Source organism: Cygnus olor, chromosome 6, assembly GCF_009769625.2.
Source record: "Cygnus olor isolate bCygOlo1 chromosome 6, bCygOlo1.pri.v2, whole genome shotgun sequence".
Taxonomy (NCBI): domain Eukaryota; kingdom Metazoa; phylum Chordata; class Aves; order Anseriformes; family Anatidae; genus Cygnus; species Cygnus olor.
The window spans coordinates 1,109,209-1,131,512 of NC_049174.1; the positions used below are offsets into that span (position 1 = coordinate 1,109,209).

At 43.0% G+C, this 22,304-nt stretch overlaps 1 protein-coding gene across 2 annotated transcripts in view; it reads right to left on the bottom strand.

The window, feature by feature from the left end:
• Positions 1-680: 680 nt before the first annotated feature.
• Positions 681-22,304, bottom strand: part of PLCL1 (phospholipase C like 1 (inactive)) — a 197,954-nt gene continuing 176,330 nt past the window's right edge. For both annotated transcript variants that reach the window (XM_040560732.1, XM_040560733.1), the window contains exon 6: positions 681-2,429. In XM_040560732.1, coding sequence (XP_040416666.1) covers positions 2,247-2,429 — 183 coding nt within the window. In that variant the 3' untranslated portion in view covers positions 681-2,246. The remainder of the gene's footprint in view (positions 2,430-22,304) is intronic.

The following is a 22,304-nucleotide window of genomic DNA, read 5'->3' on the forward strand; positions in this document are numbered from 1 at the left end:
GTTTTCTTCTTGTATTTCAGCACAGAGAGACACAGCCTGAGACTGGTACGGGACATGATCTGAATGCTAAATATAGTATGAAAAATATGTGCCTGCATGCTATGGGATTTCTGTCCAGCCACCATCTTCTGGTTCAGCAAATGCATATAGACCAAGTGCTGTGTGGTACCTCTTGCAACTTCAGCACAGAAAGTAAGCCCTCCTCTCCTTTTCCGCAGCAACTTCGACCTTCTGAGAGAAATGCCTTATGAAGACTGCTTCTTTCACAACTGGTGGCATTAGGTTAACAATTTCCGTCCTCCTTAATTGTAAATTCTGAAGGTCAAGTGCTGTTTTTCATATAAACACAACCCATGATGAAATAAAGAAGGTAACCCAGGAGGGCAAAACGTGACCATGCACCATGATCTGAGCTTTAGGCCTTGCATGAAACGAGACACTCCTTCTCTGAACCTTATTGAAGGCTAAATACACACTCAATCTAACGAAGAGATAAACAGAGGATTTAGGACTGGATCTGAACATATATGACAAGTTTTTCTTAAATGGTATTTAAGGTGTCTGAGTTACAACCTTTGCATTAATACAGTTCCTGTTCAAGCAGGACCTTATCACAAGCAACTCACCCACCCTGAGTCTTACTGGTTGCCTTCTGTGTTAAAACACTTTAAAAACATGGGTCAAAGTTGTTTCATAGCTTTACTCTCTCAGTAATGTGCAACATGAACATAATAGTGTTATTAAGAAGTCAAAAATAACACAATAGCTATTTAAGATTCTCCAATGGTCAAACTTTCAGCAATTACTTTTTGTTAAGTTCAGAAAATTAGTATATTTGTTAATCAAATTAATTTAAAAAGTAGCTTTTCAAAATAAAAGCAATGCTTTAAATAAATATAGTCTTTTTTATAACCATAAAACACTTAGTTCTGTTTAGGTAACACAAATACTACACTTGAGCACAGCACTTAAATGATCGAAGTGAACGTTGTGAGCATACATGAGCTGGACACTGGGAAGGACAGGGATGCAATGCTTTGGGACATTTTCTGTCTCCCTTCTACAGCGTCACAAAAAGGCATCCAATCCTCAGCGCTACCCTGAACACCTGACACGTGCCAGGACATTTGTAACTGCTGCACATAATTGCTGGTACCCTGTTTTTTCCCCAAGCTATTTCTCTAACACTACATCCATAGCAGTTCTGCAGCCTTGTTTCAAATTTCTAGCACAACATGATTCTTAACCAGAAACAAAAGGCCAGATCCTGCCCGTTTTATCCCCCTGACTTCAACAGGATCACTAAGTAGAAGAAGGCAAGCAAGATCTGACCTCTCACACCTCTTCCAGTAAAGCTCAGAGTTTATGAAATTTATAGAATCTTCCTTCCAATACTTGCACCATCGGGCGTTTCAGAAGGACCTGAAGCTCACCTTCAGAGTTCACAATCACTGAAGAATATTCACAGCTCCTCGTAACTACAGGGCTGACTAGCTATGTTCATCACTACACGAGTTAAATGCCTATCAGCAAAGACTGTAGCTGTCCTGCAGATCTACAAGGTAGCAATGATTCACTAGAATGAAATAAATCAGCTAGTTCTTACATTAATGTCTGTTATATGGATGTACCCGAAAGAGCAGTTTGCTAAAATTCAGTGAAATGTACACCTGAAATCTAATCATAATCTATCCAAAAATTCTGACCATTTAATATATCCTTTGCTTGAATTGTTCATTAAAAATCATGTTTAGGATCTGCAGCAAACCTCTGTTTTTGCCCTGACAAAAACAGCCGTTAGTGACATTTGTCGATGCACTTTGTTTGTTTAAACAACTTAACAGTAATATAACCTGTAAGTTAAATGATAAAAGCTGGAGAATAAAATAAAGCATAAAACTGATATAAGTACTCTCTATTTGTTTTGATCTTCAGAATGAACAGGCCTATTCAAAGATGAGAAAGGAATAAATTAGCAAATGGCTAATGTAACACATGAAAGGGCGTCTACAAGATTTGCATGTGCGCACACATGCGCACTTGCGTACAGACAGCTTGGCTTCATTAGAAATCTCACTACCAGAGTTTAACTTAGATAAATTTACTGCATTAAAATACTGACATTGTGAGGATTTTAATACTATCAACACCCTGTAGAGGGCATTCCTGTGTGAATTTTTAAATGCTTTAAAAAAATAGTTTAGAGTTATTGAAATCTGTGACAAACGCGACAGTTCTGCCTCTGATCACAGCCTCCCATTCTCATCTCCTGTATCCTTCTCCTGTATCGCCTCCAGGCACCGTTTTGACTTTGCATCTGCAAGCCCGCTTCCAGTTTTGCTCAGTCCGCAGGACAGACAGGCCAGCTGGATCTGCTTCATGTTCTCCAGGGCTTCATTCTTGGCATTCTTCAGGAGGTCACCTTGGCCCTGAGGATGCACACACAAACAGGCAGAGAGAGTCAGGGATCACACACATTGCTTGGGACCAAAAGCAAGAATACCACTCTCATGTGTCTGCTGAATTGTTCAGTACCATGGAATGTGACCCAGGTCCTGTTTCAAATCGCCTCCGCCCCCCTGAATGCCACCCTTAGTGGAAGGGACTGAAGCCCCTTGTGCAGCTCGGCTCACCAGGGAAGGCAGCACCCAGCGCACTGGGAAGGGTGAGTGTGATGGGTACCAAACTTCCCCTTTCCAGAACACCCCTTGGGAGGCAATTTGGACTGCTGTAAGGAGCCCGTCACCTCCCAAGAGCCTGTCCCTGCAGGGAAATGGACTCTCTTCTTCCACGGTCAATAGCAAGGTCCTGCCAAAGACAGGGCAGCACATGGTACCCTCTCCTTGTGCCACTTCTCCATCCTCATGAGAACACCCCTCATGTCAGATCGCAAATGGCAATGACTGCAGGTACCCAGCCGGGGTCCCTTACAGGCCATGAGACTCCAGTTACCCACCCCGCCTTGCACCTGGACTTGCTATCCAGCCTTTAGCAGAAGCAGGCCAAACTGCATGGTTATAAGAAGCAGGACAGCCTGTAACACCACAGTGAACCCATCCAGACCGCTCTTAAGACCTTCATTCAGGTGCTTTGGAATGAAAGAATAAATGAGTAAAAGCCTAATTTTATATCTGCTCAAAGCATGCAAGGGTGAAGTGACTAACAGACTGTCAATCCAATTCATAACTACCAGGAAAAACATGTTACATGAGATTTATATTAAAGAGTTTGTGTTCAAAAATGCCAAAATGAATATTTATGCAATATTGATATCTCAAGTGCCATAATACAAGATTCTGGTGCTAGAGGATACAAATAAATAAAAACCAGGAGATGCATCTGGTAATTAAAATTTAGTATCACTAAGAACTTGAGCTGCTCTTCTCCTAATGTCACCCGAAGTAAGCCTAAAATACACCACTTTGTGCAGCTGTTTGTGAGCATATTCAGAAGGAATAACCATGCTGACTGAAATGTCACATTCACATCCCTGCAACCTAACCTGACCTCCTGCAAGCACAGATGCGTTGTGAAGTCTCACAGGAGACAACAGATGTTATGGCAAGAGCTGGGGCACACTGGAAGGGCGAGTGACCAACTCGCCTTCAGTTTTCAAAATAAACCAGATGTGTTGGAGAGGAGACAACACAACACCTTCCAGCAGTGGGAACACCTCAGCTCTCCCTTCCCCAGCGATGAGAGGAAGGGGTTTATCTGACACTGATGACATTTCCCTTTTTGTCAGTGCCTGGCACCAGGCTTGCACCGACTGAGCCTCTGTTAACAATGTTCACAAGCAAGAAACAATGGTGGCTTGCAAGTCCCCCAGCACTGGTAAACACCACGAGGGAAACAACGTCAGCCAGAGATGGCATCCTGCACCCGAGGAGGTGATTGCCTCATCTCCTGGTGACATGACTTTGTCCCTGCTGAACAACACAAATCACTATCCAGATGCTAGGAATCCAACTTAATGCTAGAATAACGAAGAGCGCAGGGACTGAGCAAGCAGCTCCGTGCTGTTTGGTATGGAGCACTTTTTAAGAGATTTGTATCTCGGCAGCATGACAGTTATGGGAATACACAGATGAACAGCTTGGAACCCAGCAAGCAGGCATGGCTTGAAAAAACAAGACAAAATTTACACAGCACATACTTCACATAGCTGCGATCTTGTCTTTAGGACAAAGGTTGGGCTTATGTTTAAAGGTGGTAGGCAGGGATTCAAGAGCCCCCTACCTGCCTCCAGTGCCCAGCACGGCCCACTGTCTCTGTCTGCAGATGGATGGGGATGCAAGCCAATACTGTAGTGAGAGGGACAACATGCCACAGCATAGCCAGAGAGTTCCCACAGCAGCATCACTAATGACACAATGTCAAACACGGCGGTAGATTCTTCATTACACAGATGCAATTTAAAGTACTTTGGTTTTAGAATGAAATAGATCCAGCTGCAGCAGGGCTGGTTGCTAGTTCTTTTGTGTCACACATACGGGACTGCAGACACTGAAGCTTGCACCAATGAGCTGCCAATTAGTGTGACGACATTTTGCAGCCTTAAATTCTCTGAGTAAAAAACTGTCAGTACATATTCATGTACAGGAACAGAAAAATCCCGAGCACAAAAAAGCAACGCAAAATAGACAACCCTACAGCACCATGAACAACTACACCCAAAACCTGAGAGAGCCAGTGCAACGGAGAGGTGAAATGATGCTGCTGACGATGATGAGGGAGGCCCAGCACATGGAAGCATCTCATGTCCCCTTAGTTGGGGTGTCTAGGGAAAGACTTCTAAGAGCTTGTTCTCTGCTGCAGCATGGCTAACGCTTCCCTGGGCAGTGGGAGCAGTCACATATGCTGTGCACAGAAGAGGAGGATTTCCTGTCATATAGCAGCAGAAGATGAATACAGCTCCATAAGCTGATACAAAAAGAGCTTCAGCTGAGCCTACATTGCCTTCTTATGTTCTGTTTCTTCACAGGGAGAGGGAAATCTTTCTCAGGGTGGCCCATGAGCTGTATCTTCGCTTAGGGACTCTCATTTGAGACACGCATTTAAGGGAAGCTGTTTAGGATCTGATAAACCCAGTTGGAGGACAACAGCCTCAGCCCATCCTGCCAGAACTCATTTCTGAAGTCACCAGAAGCCAAGAGACTTCACAGCCAGTGTGACAGTGCTGAGCCATCAGCTCTCCCTTATGCATATTCTGATTTCACATTTAGGTAACCAGGCAATTCAGATTACAGGTTTCATTCGAGGCAATGCATGACATGTCTTCTGGTTCCAAGAAGAGAAAAACTCCTCCTGAGCATACTTCCAATGTTTTGAAGATATTCTTATTTTGCAGTGATCTAAAAACAGAAATGGACTTATCAAAAGAGTGCAACTCCATTCATGTGCAGACCAATTGATTTATGTCTTAGTTTCCTTGTGCTTTTTATTTTTAAACAGTTGGTTTGTTTGAGCAAGCTGAAAGAGCAAAAATGATTTTGAATCATCTATCACAAGAAAATTAATGACAAACCAACCCCCCCTGACAGAGCTATCATAATTCTAGAGACAGCATAAAAAAAAATCTGTGGGCATGCTCTGTTTGAAAAGCCATCTGTATGCTTTGAAAAACTGGCTGTGAACATAATCCACTTAACAAAAGTGTTAGCAAAATTGTGTCAACACCTTAACGAACTAAACACTGGATAGAAACTGGGGTAAACTTTGAAAATAAGATTGCATTGAAACAACCTTCATAAAACACTCATTGTGATAATCTCTGTGCACAGAACAATCCTCTTTGCTCTTACAGACAAAGCATCTCTCTTCCATACAGAGATCGCAGCAGTCCATTTTGACATCTATCAATCTATCTTCCTTCTGCTATTGACATCACCAGCCTTCCTAAAAATAAATACTTGTGAGAAAGGTTGAACTTAGTATTTGGCAAGACACTAAATTAAGCCAAAATAGATTAATAAAGCGTTGCAATTGAAAATCTGATCAATAGGCCCATTTTTATTTAGCGTTAGGGAACATTAAATGTAAGGCTCCCTACACCCAACTACAACTAGCTGTGAAACCTCAGCACAAATTAACATTATTGTACAAATAACAAAGCTTGTCAAGCAAGTGTAAGATTACAAACCTGTATCTTGACAGGTTAACACTATTTAGGAACCAGGAATAATCTGTCGTGGCTTTAAATATTGCTCAGTTAGATAAATATTGGTGATGGCTACAGGTTGGATGAATTTTGTATGCTTTTTTCTTTTTTCCAGACTCCGAAGTTTTTATGAGTCAAGACTACAGATCATTAAATCCATCTACAAGCCAGACTCTGAGGTCTTGGGGAAATGAAAGGTGGTGGTGGTTTAGGTAAGCAAGTGAAACACTATTTTGTGTTTGATTCCACAACACTTTTTTTTATACAATGCATGTATATTTCTACACAGATATAACAACTCCGGTAAAGGTATGTACATAAATTACTATTTCTGTTTTAATGCTTTCCAGTAAACACATTTACATCATCATACACTGTTAGTTTGGGGCTTCTACCCTTACAGGGGCCCAGGTGGTGGCAAAGGCAGGACAGGGACCCCCAGGCTGCGGCTGCCCGCACCAGCATCAGGGGGCTGCACGAGGACCCTGACAGCCACAGCTTGGCCCACTCTGACACTGACAGCACTAAAAGGCTGGCTGATACAAACGATTTTCTTTGCCACCAGCCACACAGAAAAGCCTGTTTTGGGCAAAAAGGCCTTTCCAACATCCAAAACCAGCTGTGTTTTCAGACAGGCTGAAACACTGGCCGCGAAGGCCATTTTGTAATCTGCTTCTTATTAAATCAGACGTCACATATCTCCCGGCAGACACATTCCCTGATAGCATATTATGGGAGCTTTCCTTTTCATTCCACAGGGACTGAGTACACAAACAATAAATAACAGAGATCTCAGTTCCTCCCCTGCTGTCCGTGCTGCATCACACTCATGATATTAATGCTATTTTAAAAAAAAAAAAAAACAAAAACTTTTTTTCTCAAAGAAGGAAGCCTTTGCATTATTATTTAATCACAAAGTAAAATCCCCACCCCAGAGTGCTTGGCTGAAGAAGCCAGACACAGCCAAATAAAACAACTGTAAGCACTGTGTCACTCCACATTTCAGATGTGGCACAGGTAAAATAACAGGACTGATAATCAGTACTGAGGGACTTGGAAAGCAGAAATGCTGAAGTGGTTGGGATATTCATATACCCTGTGTGAAGGCTGCATTTACTGCGAGGGACACATTTTCAAAGTGTCACAGTGAGACTTTAATTGTGTTTAATATTAATAAGGAAGCATGCAATTAAATGATCATACATGGCTTTGAAAGTGTAATCCTGAAGAGGAAACCATTAATGAAATGATTAGTCTGCTATGTTAAACTTATTACAAAGAGCAGATATTTTTCCAAGCCTTCCTCAAAGTCAAACGTGGGAATAACTGATATGAATTTGATTATGATACGTCCAGGTTTCAGAAGAGAATGATCCAAAAATATACGGAGTATTTCTATATCAATGCAGACTTTAAAAAGAAGAAGAAATAAAAACAACTTTTCATTATTACTGTATTTCTTTTGTCAGGACATTTACTTTACTCTCTATGATAAAGGTCACAATGTCCATGTTAGCATGAAAAATGACTCTACACAAAGATTACCCACAAAGCATATAATCACACACAATCTCAAAAATAAGGACTTGTGAAAATAAGTTACCTCACAGGAAAAGCAGGGACCAAATGTTACTTGCCATTTTTTTAAGCGCTGGCATAGGAGAAATTCACTTGCTGTCAGAAAATGAATTAGGAAGGAAGGCAGGCCACAAATATAAAAGCTGACATTTAATTGGCACTTCTTGTATCATTTAAGGGCAGGATTTTGGAGAGTAGCTTCCCACATACCAAATTCTGCTCCAAACAAAACAGCTACATGGCTTAAACCAGAGATTTGCCACTGAGCAAAACAGGAGAGCCAAATGAATCCTCACTGAGGCCAGAGTCACCCCAGTTTCTCAGTACTCATGAGTAATCACAGACGTCAAACGGGGCGCCTCACTTTGGTATTGGTGTGTTACTTGGAGACTTCCTCTGCCACTTTCCAAAGCAGGGTCTTGCAAAACTTTGCAAGAAGGAAATGCAGCTGAGTATCAATTATATCACACAGAGAACAGATCTGAGGTGCATGAAAAAGAAAATATCCACCCAGGGAAAGGCAGTTACCATTATGTGAAGCATTAAATCTCTTTAATGAGAGCTGGAAAGGGAAACTATTTTTGAATAGCTTTCTTTTTTTGCGCAGTTTTGTTTGACACAAGGTGAGATTATAAAGATAAGGGGAACATGAGTTTTTAGATGAGTATCAAAGTTGAATCAAAGGTTGTGCCAAGCAATGAGGGCTGATCTGCTCAGCACAACATAGCCTGCAGCTCAGACAGCAAAGGAAGAGGAAGATCAGGAAGAGAAATACAGAAGGAAGAGGAAGAGCTGACAAAACTGTCTCCTGCAATCAGAGCCATTCAGATTCTTTTAATTACACAAGCAACAGCTGCACCCCCTGACCTGTGACTGTTCCCTAGCTGCTGTCTTCAGGGCAGCACAACCTACCTGCCTCCTGAACAGGCTCTGCTGGGACACCAGCAGAAGGAAGGTCTGCCTGAGGTGAAAGGCAGATTTACATGCTGGGGTGAGAATCAGAACAGCCACAGCAGAGACACCTCCTCCTTCCCCAGGAGGAGCCACCGCCCCGTTTGATGACTGTTTATGGGCACATTTCCTCATAGGACAGAGGTGAGGCTCAAGATGCCAAAACAACCTCCATACATTTCATGAACCAGCCACATGGATGCTGACTCCAGGCTTTCCTGCCTCTCTCTCATTACACAGGGGGCTGAGAAGGCTTGGAGAGTAGAAAGAAACTCAAGGTTTTTTACTACTAGTTTACTACAAAACTGCCAGCCTACCACTTGTATATTTCCAAATTGTACAACACAGCGAAATGGAGACTTTGAGGGAAGCCTGGGAGGTGGAAATGGGAAAAAACTCTGCTGTGATGTAAGGAGAATCTCAAATACAGTCACGCAACCAGCAAAAACACAAATACTAAGGAAAAACCTCTCATTCTGGCTGCCAGCCTTCCCAGTGCAAGGATATCACTGCCTTGTGCAGCTGCAGCAGCTTAGGGAAGACTGTCTGTGTTTGTAATTCTCTTACATGATCTGCCTAATGAAATAACTGAGAAGGACCTATGTGGCCAGCTTGCTCTCTGAAACACAGTCAAGTGCCCTCCCAAACACTGCTGGCTCTAGACAAAAGCCTGAGAAGGAATTAACGTCAATCACTTTCTTGACCTACTAAGTGGCAAAAGCACTCACGCTGTAGTGTTCCCTATTGATCTTTAAACAGACCTTTCTACTGAAATCTATGGCCTCTTGCAAATCAATGGCACTGTACAGATACTAACCTATTGTTTCATGCAGGCATTCTATGTATAAAAAAAGCAGTTTTTTTTTTTTAATGCCTCTTGGTTCTTTCTCATCTGGGTGTTTCAATTAAATTACCTTATATGAGGCTGTCAAAAGCCATAAATGTGAACATTGACTGTCTGTAACTGTGTTGCAGCAAGAATTTGCTTTCAGAAATAACGGCATTAATTTCACGTTAGCAATACGCCAAGCAGTTCAGCTGTCTGTATGTCTCCCAGGCACTGCATCTCACAGACAGTTTGCATGCACAGACACAAACATACGGACTCTGACTCTCAACCCCTCCATGCTCAGAGCCTGTCTTTTCTCTGGTGCTAAGTTTGAAATTGGAGGGGAGCCCAGGAGCGCACAATCAATAGCAAGAAAACCCCATACCACTGAAGAAATAGGGGTGCTATTTATTTTTAATACACAGCCATGAGGTAGAAGTCTAAGCTGTACGTCCAGGCATTTTTTGGTCCTCCTTTGGTCATAAAACCCAGTTCCACACATGTACCAGCACCAGCTCGTAATTCTAGTAAAGTCTGAAGAGTCCTAGCAAAAACAAAACAAGGGGGAGGAAAAACGAGGCACTAAGGGCAGACTTTTCTTGCATTTCATTTTTCTAATAAAAAGACCAGCTGTGGGAAAAGATATGTTTTGCAGCTCACAGAACACCTGTGCAAAGCAAGCCCTGAGCGAAACACTTGGCTGGAAACAGCTGGCACTCCCCCACCTCCCTGCTCCCCGATGTCGTCCACACTGACGCACAGCCGCGCCGGTTGCAAACCACACAGCTAACACTGAAATCATGTCCTTCTTCACAAGTGGTGGCAGCAAAATGTCCATTAAGTTCATCAGAAACTGGGAAGGCTTTACTAGCCTTCTCAGATCTGGTTCTATGTTGACTGAAGAGGCAACTGTGCTATTTTTGGCTTTCAGGTGTTTTTTCTTGCTTGCTTTTTGGGGTTTTGGAGGGGGGTTGTTACAGGAGATGTAGCACAAATATTCCTTGCTCTCCTCAGACCACTGCTTACAGCAATAGCTTAAAAAAAAATACCTGCAGCTGTGCTTACTGCTAACTGAAATAATCTAATTAAGATGAAATGAAATTAGCTCAGACAGAGCACTGAATCTCTGGACAGGTAACAGAGCATACTCACACAGCGCTTCTTCCTACATACTACTCCTTACGCTCTCCTGGTCTCAGATTAATTGCTTGGCATAAGGAACTATACGGTTTGCAGATCCTCTGTCTCCCTGAAGGTGGCTGGCAAACATCACCAGCTGATTAGGGTGCAGGAATTTGGAGAACCCACCACAGCTCCCTGCTTCTACACAGGGGACATGTAAACCTCTCCTCCCTTTGGCTGCAGTGCTGGGCAGTCAGCTTGCAACCTGCCCATGAGCGGCACAGACAAATAAAGGACTTCATGCTGTAGCAGAAAGCTTTAAGCTGAGACAAAAAAAATGCTACATCACATGAAAGACGGGGGGGGGGGGGGGGGGGGGGGCGGGGGGATTCAAACAAACACAAAAACAGTTAGGATGAAACATTTTTTTAAAAGGTACCTTACAGTGATCTGATCCGCCTCATGTCTGCCAGCTCAAATGTCATTCCCCTGAAGGTAACAGAAGGTTTGCCAGTGAGACTGGCCAGTGACTTTGGTAAAAACAGAACTGAGCCATTTTTTCTGCTCACATTCCCCCAGCCAGAGGTCAGAAGGCTGCTGTCTGCCAACAACTGTGGGACCTGTGTGCTAACACAGCTTGTTTACCCTGGGAGAATCCCAGCTTCTCCCTCCCAGTGCAGATGTGACACCAACTACAAACAAGAGCACATAAGGTTATTTTTGTAAGAAACACACTGACCCAGGAGGCCAAGAGCTACTGGAACAAAGTGACTGAGGGAATAAAAAAATTAGGAAGGGTCAGAAACAAGCATGACTGGATGTGAGAACTTTCCATGAAACACAGAAATGGAAACACAAAGCGAATCAAGTGAACCAAGCACCAAAAAAAAATGGTACGAGATGGGTATTGTAGTATTGACTTACACACTCATTCCCCTAAAACTTCAGTGAGGGAAACAATTTCCAAACCGCTATGATGCCATGCCACTGAAAATAAGAGACTTCTCAGCAAAATCAAACTTAATTCATAGAATCATAGAATATCCCGAGTTGGAAGGGATCCATAAGGATCATTGAGTCCAACTCATGGACTCAAGGACAATTTGTAAGCCCAATACAGTAATACTTCCAAATTTACTGGTGAGGGCTGGAGAGGAGGTTACACTGGGGGAATTTAGACTCCCCAACTTCAGAACACCGAGTCACCCACTGAAGCTGTCCTTCTGCTGATGCTGCCAGGAGCCTCCAGACTCAGCTCATTTATCTCTGACAAGTACACCTCGTTCAGACAGCTCATCTGAATTTTGTTCAGCAAAGCAAAGCATATGATTAGATTATGGACCTCAGTTGAGTCCTATGCTTTATTTATCACAGGTTACTAAACAAGACTGTGAGGTCTCTGTCTAAAAAATAGAGATAACAGGGACATCAAAGGGGTGTTGAGGGCACCTAGCTTTGAGAATGGTCTTTGGCGACCTCCTTGTGTTACCCATAGAGATGGCCTGGAGCAGTCAAAACTAAAACAATGTGCAGATGCCTGGAGCAGGGGATCTCTACCCAACTGCCTAGTCACAGCTTTAGGAAAGAAATTGCAAAACTTAAAGAATCTTTTCCTCCTCCATTTAAATAACTCCATGGAGCACTAAAAATCCTTATTGAACCACCTCTTGCAAGGCCAGTCAGTAGAGCTCTTCTGGATTCACACCAGTGTGACTTCTAGGAGATGGTTCCCATGCTGTGGGGCCTCCAAGCCATCCCAAAGGAGCCTGCACAAACATGTCTTTTTCAGGTGCTTTTCATTGCCTTCATCTGGCTCACCTCCTCTCAGTACACCAGCACGACCAGACCACAGGTGCTAAGGAGCAGGAGTTGGGCAACACCAGGTGAGAACAGGCAGAGCACTTAACTGTCATTGTGCAGAGTGAACCACAGTGCATCAGTAAAGCTTCTCCTACCAACATGGGACCTATTTCTGATCTGTAACATGGAGGATCCTGAGCACAGGCCTTTTTAGTTTACTCTTTTATGTCTGACTGTTGAGTCTCTCTAAGTCTGCTCTCTTGTGTACATAGCCTGACATAAGCAATGCTGCCTTTTTCTTTTTGTGATCTAAAAATAAACAGAACCTGCCACAGCAACAGTCTCTGCTTTTGTCTCAGCTTTTCTCACCAAACAAATCCCACAGGACCCTGTGAAGTGGGCAGTAACCCATAGGAGAGAGAATCACCTTTGGCTCCAGCCCTCACCTAGGGCTCATCATCTTGCACTTTATTTCACATGATCCAAGGAAAAGAAAACTGTAGTTGTCAAGGATATGGAACAAGATTACCGTACAGTGGATTGGGAAACTGCAAAGCTTACTTCCACCTGCAAGCACTGCAGCCTCTCGTTCCTCAAGCACTGCCACACAGCTCCTGCACACATTTATGGTAACACTTGCCATGGCTGCAACTTACAGGATCCACCAGTGCTGCTGGGGAAGAATAACTGCAAAGAAACACCTACGACTTCTGCTTAATGCAGTTTGTGGCTTTCCACTGACTGCCTAAGCCCAATCCACAGATCCATATTGCCAATAAATGTATATGTTAACATGGAAGTCTTTACTCAACAGCCAGTGACCCCAGACTACAAAAATGAATCAATATCATCATTGTGCTAAAGAGCGTTTTATTCTGTTAACCACAGACCTTGGAATACATTAGCAGCGTGGATGAACATTTCCTCATTTCGATGTAAGGAGGCAAAAAATGGAATTAGGACTCATATATTGAAATGGAGAAGGTCACACAAGCAAGTCACTGCCTGCTGGCTTCAGAATTCAGCTCTTCTGACTCCTGTTCTCATGTAAGTGCAGAAAAAGTCACAAAGGTCCTTGCTAGCAATGGCATCATACACATCCTGACAAATGCAGAGAGGATTCCTATGTATGTCCACAAAGGAGGAGGGGAGGACTTGTCATTCGTAAAGAGGTATGCTAGCCCCTAGCTTCAGTAAAACAGTTGTAAAGTACGTTACCAGATGTGACTGAGGCCACTGACAGTGCCAGGGAAAACCAGAAACACCCTCTCAGCAACAGGAGAAGGAGAATTTTCGATTGAGCAAATGTCAGCTTTCATCACCTCCTGAGCCCCCTGTGGGATCAGCTTCAATTAGACACCCGTTCTGCCTGCGGGGAGCACCATTTTGTAGACACAGGCATGTAATTCACTTCACAAAAGGGGCAGTCAACTTCACATCCTTTATAAACACTCAGGAAACTATATGTGATCTGCTGTAGTGAGCTCAAAACATACAACAAAGGTAATTTTTAAAAGACGTTAACCTCCTGGCACACACCAAAATTTACATTCAACTACAACCGTTTCAGACTAGCACTGGTTTAAAGCTCCCAGAACTACACCACTGAGATTTAAAAGCAACATATATGTGATCCCTTCGTAGGGCCCTCCCCCACGCACAAATCTGTCCCTCAGTCTCTCCCTGATACTCAGCAGCCTTGCACAAAATTGGGAAAATTCACTGTGTCTGGAGGCTTCCAGCAGAGACCCCCACTTGCTCTGTCCCGGGATGGATAACCAAGTCACAGAGCCTTTGGCTCAGACACAGACACCCTCATACGATGACAACGCATGCACAGGCTGCTGAAAGAAGCTCCCCCGTGGCACACAGCCCTGTCATCTAAATGAACTGGTGAATTTAACAGCTTAGGAACACAAACACTCAGGGTAAAAGTCCTTCCAGAGCCCTTGCTCGGGCAGGGCACTGAGCTGATGCATACAAGCTCCATGTTTAAAGGAAAACAAAGGGAGTTTATTTTACCTGCCTTTTGTTAGCTCTGAAACAATCACAGCTCCACCAGACCTTTATCAGGACATGTGATGCTGATTTGCAATGGTATTTAACAATTTAAAACACAAGGAAGGCAAAATGCCCTGCCAGGCACTCAGTCTCATCTCTACACAGGCCAGAAGCAACAACGTGTGTCAGCTGGGGAGGGACAAGACCAGTACAGCAACAGCACATCCTGGGTTGTAATGGGAATCTGCTAAATAATGGAGATTAAACTACAAATGAAATAATTTTAAACTGTAGCATGTCTTTTCAATAATAAATAACCATGCAACCGAATCTCTCTTCTCATATATTATTTAAGGGACATCAGCAATCTTCCAAGTTGTATAAAGAGATAACTGGAGTTTCCTAAGCAATAGTCAGTGCCCAAGTTGATACAGACAAATCTAACCGACTGCATCCAAGAAAAAACATCCATTTTATGCATCTCAGCACATGAATAATATCACCCTGTTTTACTGATCACCCTGAAACGAAATCAACAGTGAATGCAAGAGAGCAAAGGAGGGGACCACCGAGTTCCTCTGTGTTTGAATCCCCACCCAGGCGAGGTAACAAGGGACACAGCCAACCTGGGAAGGAAGAGGTCTCACCAAGCCCCTCACTGCCATGAGGAGCTGGGGCAGGGGCATCGTAGGGGGCACAAGCCCCCTGCCAGCCCACTGGTCGGGCAAGGACCCAGGGGAAAGGCTCCCGTCCCCTCCAGCAACTGCCCAACTGCCTGGCAGGATGACAGCTCAGTGCAGTTTATAACGCAACCTTCAACACATCAGAGACAGCTCCTCATTTCCTTTCTTTCTTTGTTAGTTCAGCTAGTGACAGATAAAAGGATGAAATATGCAAATTTCAGCTGAAACTTATACTTTCAATACAGCCCTTTTAATTCTTCTGAATGAGGTCACGTTGTCAGATCAGCACAAATAAGATTCCTGACTTCCACGTCTTTCAGGTTGTGTTAATTAACTCCACTGCCGGGTGCGGCAGCCTTTGATATCTGTGTCTCAGATGCAAATGTCACCGGTGCAGGGGAGGGGATGGTAGAAGAAGTTGCTGAAGTTCCTACACTACTTGCAGTTCCTACCTTCACCGTCTCCTTCAAAGGATGGGAGATGATAGTGACCTAGTTTCATGTAAGCCTTCTTCAGTGGGGAACCATCTACAAAGGCTGTTCCATTCAGCTGTTTCGTATTTCATTTTTCTTTTCTTACTACTACCCATTTTCAAACTCAGCTCAGACACACACGTGTGCAGAAACAGCTCACTTTTCTCAAAAGACGAGTTCCCTCAGGGTACTTGTAAATCATATCTGTTGATTTTTCAAATAACTTCCTCACAGGTGATAATCCTGTTACTGCTCAGAGCAGCTCTCATAGAACAAATTCTGTTTGCAGTCATACATCTTCACCTGAACATTATTAATTACTTTTCCAGTTGCACAGTCGTTGTACAGGATGGCCCACAAATGTGAGAGAAGCTGATCTTTGCACCTAGGTATTAAAACCAGCGCCAGGTTGGTGGAGAACAAAGATGAGAGCAGCCATGGTGCAGGCTGTGTCTGCCCCACCAACACAGAGCAGTGCCAGCTCCCACACACGGCAACCACAGGGGGAAGTTGGAGTGGACCTGGAGTGATAAACTCACATGAACCGGGTCACAGACAGGGGCAGTTTCAGAGCCACGAGAAACCTAGTCCAGGTCAAAGATGGGGAAGAACCTGACACACGGGTGAAACAAACACCTTGGCAGTGAGCAACACCATGCACTATTTACTGGTTTTCTTTTTTATATATCTTCATAAATATAATACTATACTTTAAATGGAGTTCTCCAACTGTTTAGAATGATTTAGATGATGCACATCATTTTGCTGCCTGGGGCTACAGTAAACAGTAGAAATGAAGGGATGCCCTGAACAGAATAAGAATGGTGAATAGGGCTGGAGTGACACAAAGGGAACAAGGATTTAGGGTCGAGGAGAAGAGCCAGGAAAGACAGTGATGACAGGGAGGCACAAGGGGAACCCACGGCAGGACCTGATCAAGCAGGGGGCTTCAGCAAGCACCCAACCTACACCAGAAGAGACTGAGACATCTATTTTGGCAGACCAGGGCTATTTAAACATCTTGACAAGCCTCTGTGAAGTGATGCTAAAATCCACTTTCAACACAGAGGACTTCAGCGTGCCAACCCTCTGCTGGGCTCCAACCCCACGCCACCAAGGTGGCCTTGGCACAAGGAGCACCAGGCACAGCGACCCCACAAGCTCCTGGCCCTGCCTCTCACCACCACCGCAACGCGACATGCTCCACATGTCGGCCAGTGGCAGCATCATGTCCACGGCTTTTGGCAATTTGTCCCATCACTGGAAATAAAAGGCACCTTGAGATATTCCTTGCCATCTCTCCCTGGCTTACTTTAGTCAAACACAAGAAAAATGAGCAAAGACAAGATATCATCAGAGGCATTTCATACCATCTTTCACTTCTCTAATCTGCTCTTGTCCCAAAGTTGCTGTTGTTTTGTATATATTTGATGGGCTCTTACTTTGCCTGACCTGAGTGTCTGGACCATTGCTTCTTGCCAGTCAACAAAACACTCCTCTTATGCCAGTACTGGACAAAAAAACAGGAATAACTAACATGGGATGAAGTCTCTTCTTTTTGTCAAACTCAGAGCCATGCTGGCACTCCATGCAGTGCCACATCTCCTGAGAGATTCAAGGTATCACAAGGGAGCCAGAGCTGTGAACGCTGGCAGTTGTTGCTCTCTCTTTCCCTACTAGTCTCTTCAGTTGCAAGCATTTGCTGTTTGCAGATTTAAGATTGCCTGGGTAGCCTTCACATATATTTTAAACATGTGAATATTTAATTTGCTCTAAATCTGATTTATGTCTTGAAATTTTCCTTGGCCAAGAAAACAGAGCCCTTGTCAGAAACAGCATTAGGTCTTCAAAAGCTCGCACAGAGCAGTCAGGTACCTAGAGAGCCTGTGCTGTACTTGTCTGAGATTGCACCCTCTCTGGAGCAATGCTCCTGCAGCCTGGCTGACAGCCCAGAAGAACAGGATATTCCAGCTGATTAACTAGTACCGCTGAGAAACTGGGATTACAATTGTTTTACCCTGATACACACTGTTAAAGTTAACTTGAGAAGTTTCTATCACCAGATACAACTGACAAGATCCACCAAGACCAAGTGTCTTTTAATGAGCTCTGCAGGAGCATTCCTACTTTTAGGCTTGGGCAAGAAAGGCAAAAACTAGTGAGCAGTATGAGGGAGAGCTCATGGAGGCAGTTACCAACCTAATCAGCAGAGAACAGCACTCTAAGTACAAGAAGGATCCACCTACCTAATAATTACGTGGTTTGGGTTTGTCTATATACAAAATCCACTGATCAGAAGAGCTTTGTGTGGAAATCGCATGCTGTTACTTCTCTATTTTCTAACTCAGTATCATTTAAAGGACTCTAAACCCCACCTTGGTCCCAGAAAAAACACCAAACACATTCCAAAAGGCATGAAGCCCCTATAAACAGGGGCATCCTGAGCCAAGAGCCTCCACCACACTTGCCACCATCTTCTGGCCACACAAGGACCCAGGAATGAACCACACTCCCATCCTATGCCACTATTCCAAGCTCTTCACATGCTCAACAAGGAGCAACCTAAACACTTCTGTCCTCCCTGACCTTTCCCGTTACTGTTAAATAAAATGAATCCAGTTAAGCAGGCCAGCATTTACAAGAATAAGCAGATGCTGACTGGACCTCTTAACCTTCTATTCAGCACCCTGTCCATCAACCTTTTTATGTTATTTTTTTTCCTTCTTTGTCCTTCAGTTAATGCGTAAAAGACAAACCTGATCTAGTAACTGCGTGAATAATTAGCCCAGCTCTGCATTTCCTCCTACCTTTGCAAAATCTGTCGTCTCACTGAAGTCTGATGGACTCAGCCAACCTGAGCTGTAGCTGAGCCAGACTGAGCAATGCAGCAGGTACTTCAGAAACAGTCAGGTCATGCAGCCCAGAGAAGTTTAAAAGTCAGAAACAACAATGAACTGCAGCAACAACAGAAATGCAAACCACACGGGGACTAGACAGCAGCAGAGACATCTATGGAAAATGAGCCTTCAGGGTAACCACATTCAAAACATATTTATCTAGGGAGATCTGGAGATGAGTAGACATGGAATAATCCAACTAGTCCTGCATTTAAAGGCAAGTGAGAACTCTCCATGCCACTCAAACCGCTCCTGCCTTACTGCTCTTGCTGGACTATTACTGTCACAAGGTGACAGCAAATCACCAGAATTTGTTGCTAAGCCACCGTGGCTTGCATTGCATCTATTTTTGCAGTTTCACAGATTGAGCACCAATGTGCTTATGTTCACAGAGAGATGCTGGGAAAACAAGAAATGTCAGATATGAGGATACTTTGGGGAGGCATGGATGGGAGCCTAACTGACACTTACAGGTAAAGAAATATACGGTACATGGAATACAGCAACTTTACAGGTTCTCACGATTTCACCAGGTTCTAGCTTAATGTCTGGAGAGTAAAATGTCATGCAAATCCTTTGGCAGAAATTGTATGACATGGTGTAGAATATATTGTTGCAGTCAAGCTTAATTACATGAAATGTCCTCATGAAAATGCCAAATGCCACGCTGCTCTGGGGTCCGCTCTGTAGCATGCCAAGCAGCAAAACCATGGGTTCTTGCCTAACTACAGGAAAAAGGACTGATGTGGAAACAAGCAAATCTTACTTAGCAGATGGCTTTAGAGTACTGTACAGTATACATTAAAAACAGTGCCATACTGTAATATAATAATCTTTAAATTAAGACTGCGAAAGGACCTAGTTCTTCCAAAGGATCAGCAGCCTTTGGCATGGTGCCATTGTGCCCAAGGATGTTCTTGCATAATAATTACTGTCAGATACATTGCTTTTCTTCCTAAAGAAAATTGATACCTTCTTAGTGATGCAAAATTCAGCTCAGATAAGGTGAAGCTAGATAAGTATACGCCCGTCTGTATGTACATCTTTCAGAAATCTGGCTTTTGTCACTCCAAGAAGCCTCAAGGTTCTTGGAGTGACAAGATCACAAAAGCGACCCGGGCCTCCACCACCCAAGTGAGAGGTCTGGATGCTGCACATCTCTCAAGCAACCAAAGGCTGTCACAAATAACTCTGATGAAGAAACAGGTCATTTGTGGACATCATCATCCAGAATCACTATTCATGCACAGTTTTGCTGCATAACAACACTATACCAGAGCTAACATTGTTGATGACTACGTCATAAAATTGCAGATTTCTCCCTTAGAGTGAATTGCATTTGCAATTTAATAATTTCATGCCTTCTGCATTCAGCAACCTCTCTCTTTATACATCTAATCAGCATTAATTTAAATGCAAGTTAATTAGCAGATACACTGATGGACAGGTGATGAAACGATCTCTGAAATTAACCACTTGATGTCTTGTAGCCTGGCAGTGTGAAAAACAGCACACAATAATAGTTGGGAGTCCTAATCACACAGAACACACTTATGGCACTAGAAGCAAAATGTTATCATGGGCAGCAAAAAGGTTTTAAAAACATGAATGCATTTCAGAGCAAAGACTAGACACAAACCTTTGTGTTTTTTTTCTCCTTCAGTAGAAGATCAAAGCAGTAAATGCCACTTTGTCTTTCCGTGTTTTGTCTATAAATAAGTCTGTATGTAGGTATACTAACTAGATATTTACCATCAACATGCAGCCAAGTATTTGGCGGCACTGTTACTGGACTTAGTATCTGCTGATCCACCAAAGCACAGATAGCCCAGGAAGACATGTTTGCGGACAGACAAAGCACGTCCACATGAGAGCAATAAACCTGAACCTCACATGAACCTTGCTCAGCTTACTTGCCAAGCAGATCCCACAGAGCAATTTTGCTGTATCCATCAGGATGAAATGAGTGGTTCCTAGCATGGGGGCTTGCCTGAGGTGGCAAACAAAATGTTTCTTGCCACATTTGCATTTTAGTGGAACTTAAACACAGAAAGAAAAACGGAGGTGCAGAAACAGAGGTGCATGGAAATAAAAACAAAAGCAAGACTACACTTAGGATCCTAACGACTAATTTTGCTGTAAGAACATGATTCTTCTGTCTACTTTAATTACGTTGTGCCTCTCAATATTACTGACTAGATGTCTGACACTATTTTACATGGGACACACAATAAGATGTACCATTTTAATAATATATGTCAAAATTGACTTGTTTGACTGTCACCGAGTTGTAGCTTCCCTGTTCTTACTAACATTTTTATGTTCTGGCAAATAGTTTGTCCTTCTGGTGAGTATTACTAATATGTAATTACATTATATAAACTAAGGAAAAAAAAAACATATTGTTTTGATTCATTCTCATTATGTACCTCATAAAAGTACCCCAGGGGATTTTTAAACATGAATAATGCCCACAGTTATGTTTTTTTATAAAATATACTTTAATCTTACACTGTTACTATTTAATGATTTTGCCAGAAGCAATTTTTTTTTTTATTGCATCCATTCTTTGTATTCAAAGCTTACCTATTGCAATGAATATTTATAAATAAATACATTCATTAAATATGCTTTTGCTTCACTAGCCTAGGAAAAGACTATTAATCATCTGGCAGGCACGAGCAAAACATAATACCTGCTACTGCTCATGGGCACCTCGCACAAACTTGCAAGCAAAGCTGACTACTACTGCATGACGTAACTGCCTCCAACAACCCCAAGCACACAAAGAAGCTTTCTCCTGGAGTTGTTTTGCCTTTCTCTCACCTCACCCAGTGTGAAGCAGCTGATGCATTTCCTAAACGTTGCAGGCACTTTCTTCTTTTCTTACATCGCTATGCCAACAGCTAGTGAAATGTATATGCAACTGTTGTGGTTTAACCTGCCACCCTGAGACCAGGCACCCGGTTTGAGTGGGGAAGGTTGCTGATCTCTCCTCACCACAACTCCTGGGGAGCTCTCACCAGCACACTGGGGAGAGTCAGTGCCAAACGCGAGATGCAGTTGTAACCAGCAAATAGGTTTGTTAGGGGTAGGGTCACTGAAATACAGTATTCTTGAAGAGGAGAAAAAAAAAAAAAGAATGGTGGCCAACTGCCTCATATCAGACACCTGAAGTACAAAGTGGTTCTCCTTTGCCTACTATCATTGCTGAATTGGACTTCAGTCAGAATGAAAAGGTGTTTCATCCACTTTTGTACCAGAGGACAGTTGCAACACACACTGTTGGCATTTCAATATACAAGTAAAACAAACAAAAAGACAAAAAAATCCCCAAGAAGCTGTGGCTTAGAAATGACACATCAATTATTCTTTGACCTTGACTAAATGTTCATAATACTGATTGTGGCAGTGTGTGCTAGGCAGCAATTATTTTTCATGGAAAACGTTTCTCTAATACCCTACTCATATCTTCATTAATCACAGATCACCCTCAGAGGTCTGAGCTTCTCATTTGACAAGCATCTAAAAATTTAAAAGTTTAGAGCAACCCCGACTGTGTTTATGTTGACTCTGAGCATGAAGCATTTATTTTACTTAACACAGCTAAAGGTATTCAGAATAATGTACAGAACTGCCTAGTGCATTGTTTTGTCCTCTTTAACTACTCACCTTAATTATGCTGTGTGGAAAAGGTCAGTCTCTTCCATCATGTTTGAATTGGTTGCCTTTTCTTTTCATCAGAGGTCTTATTAACTGAGCCTGTGCTGACCCTGTTACTTTCTTTCCATCCCTCTCTCACAGTGAATC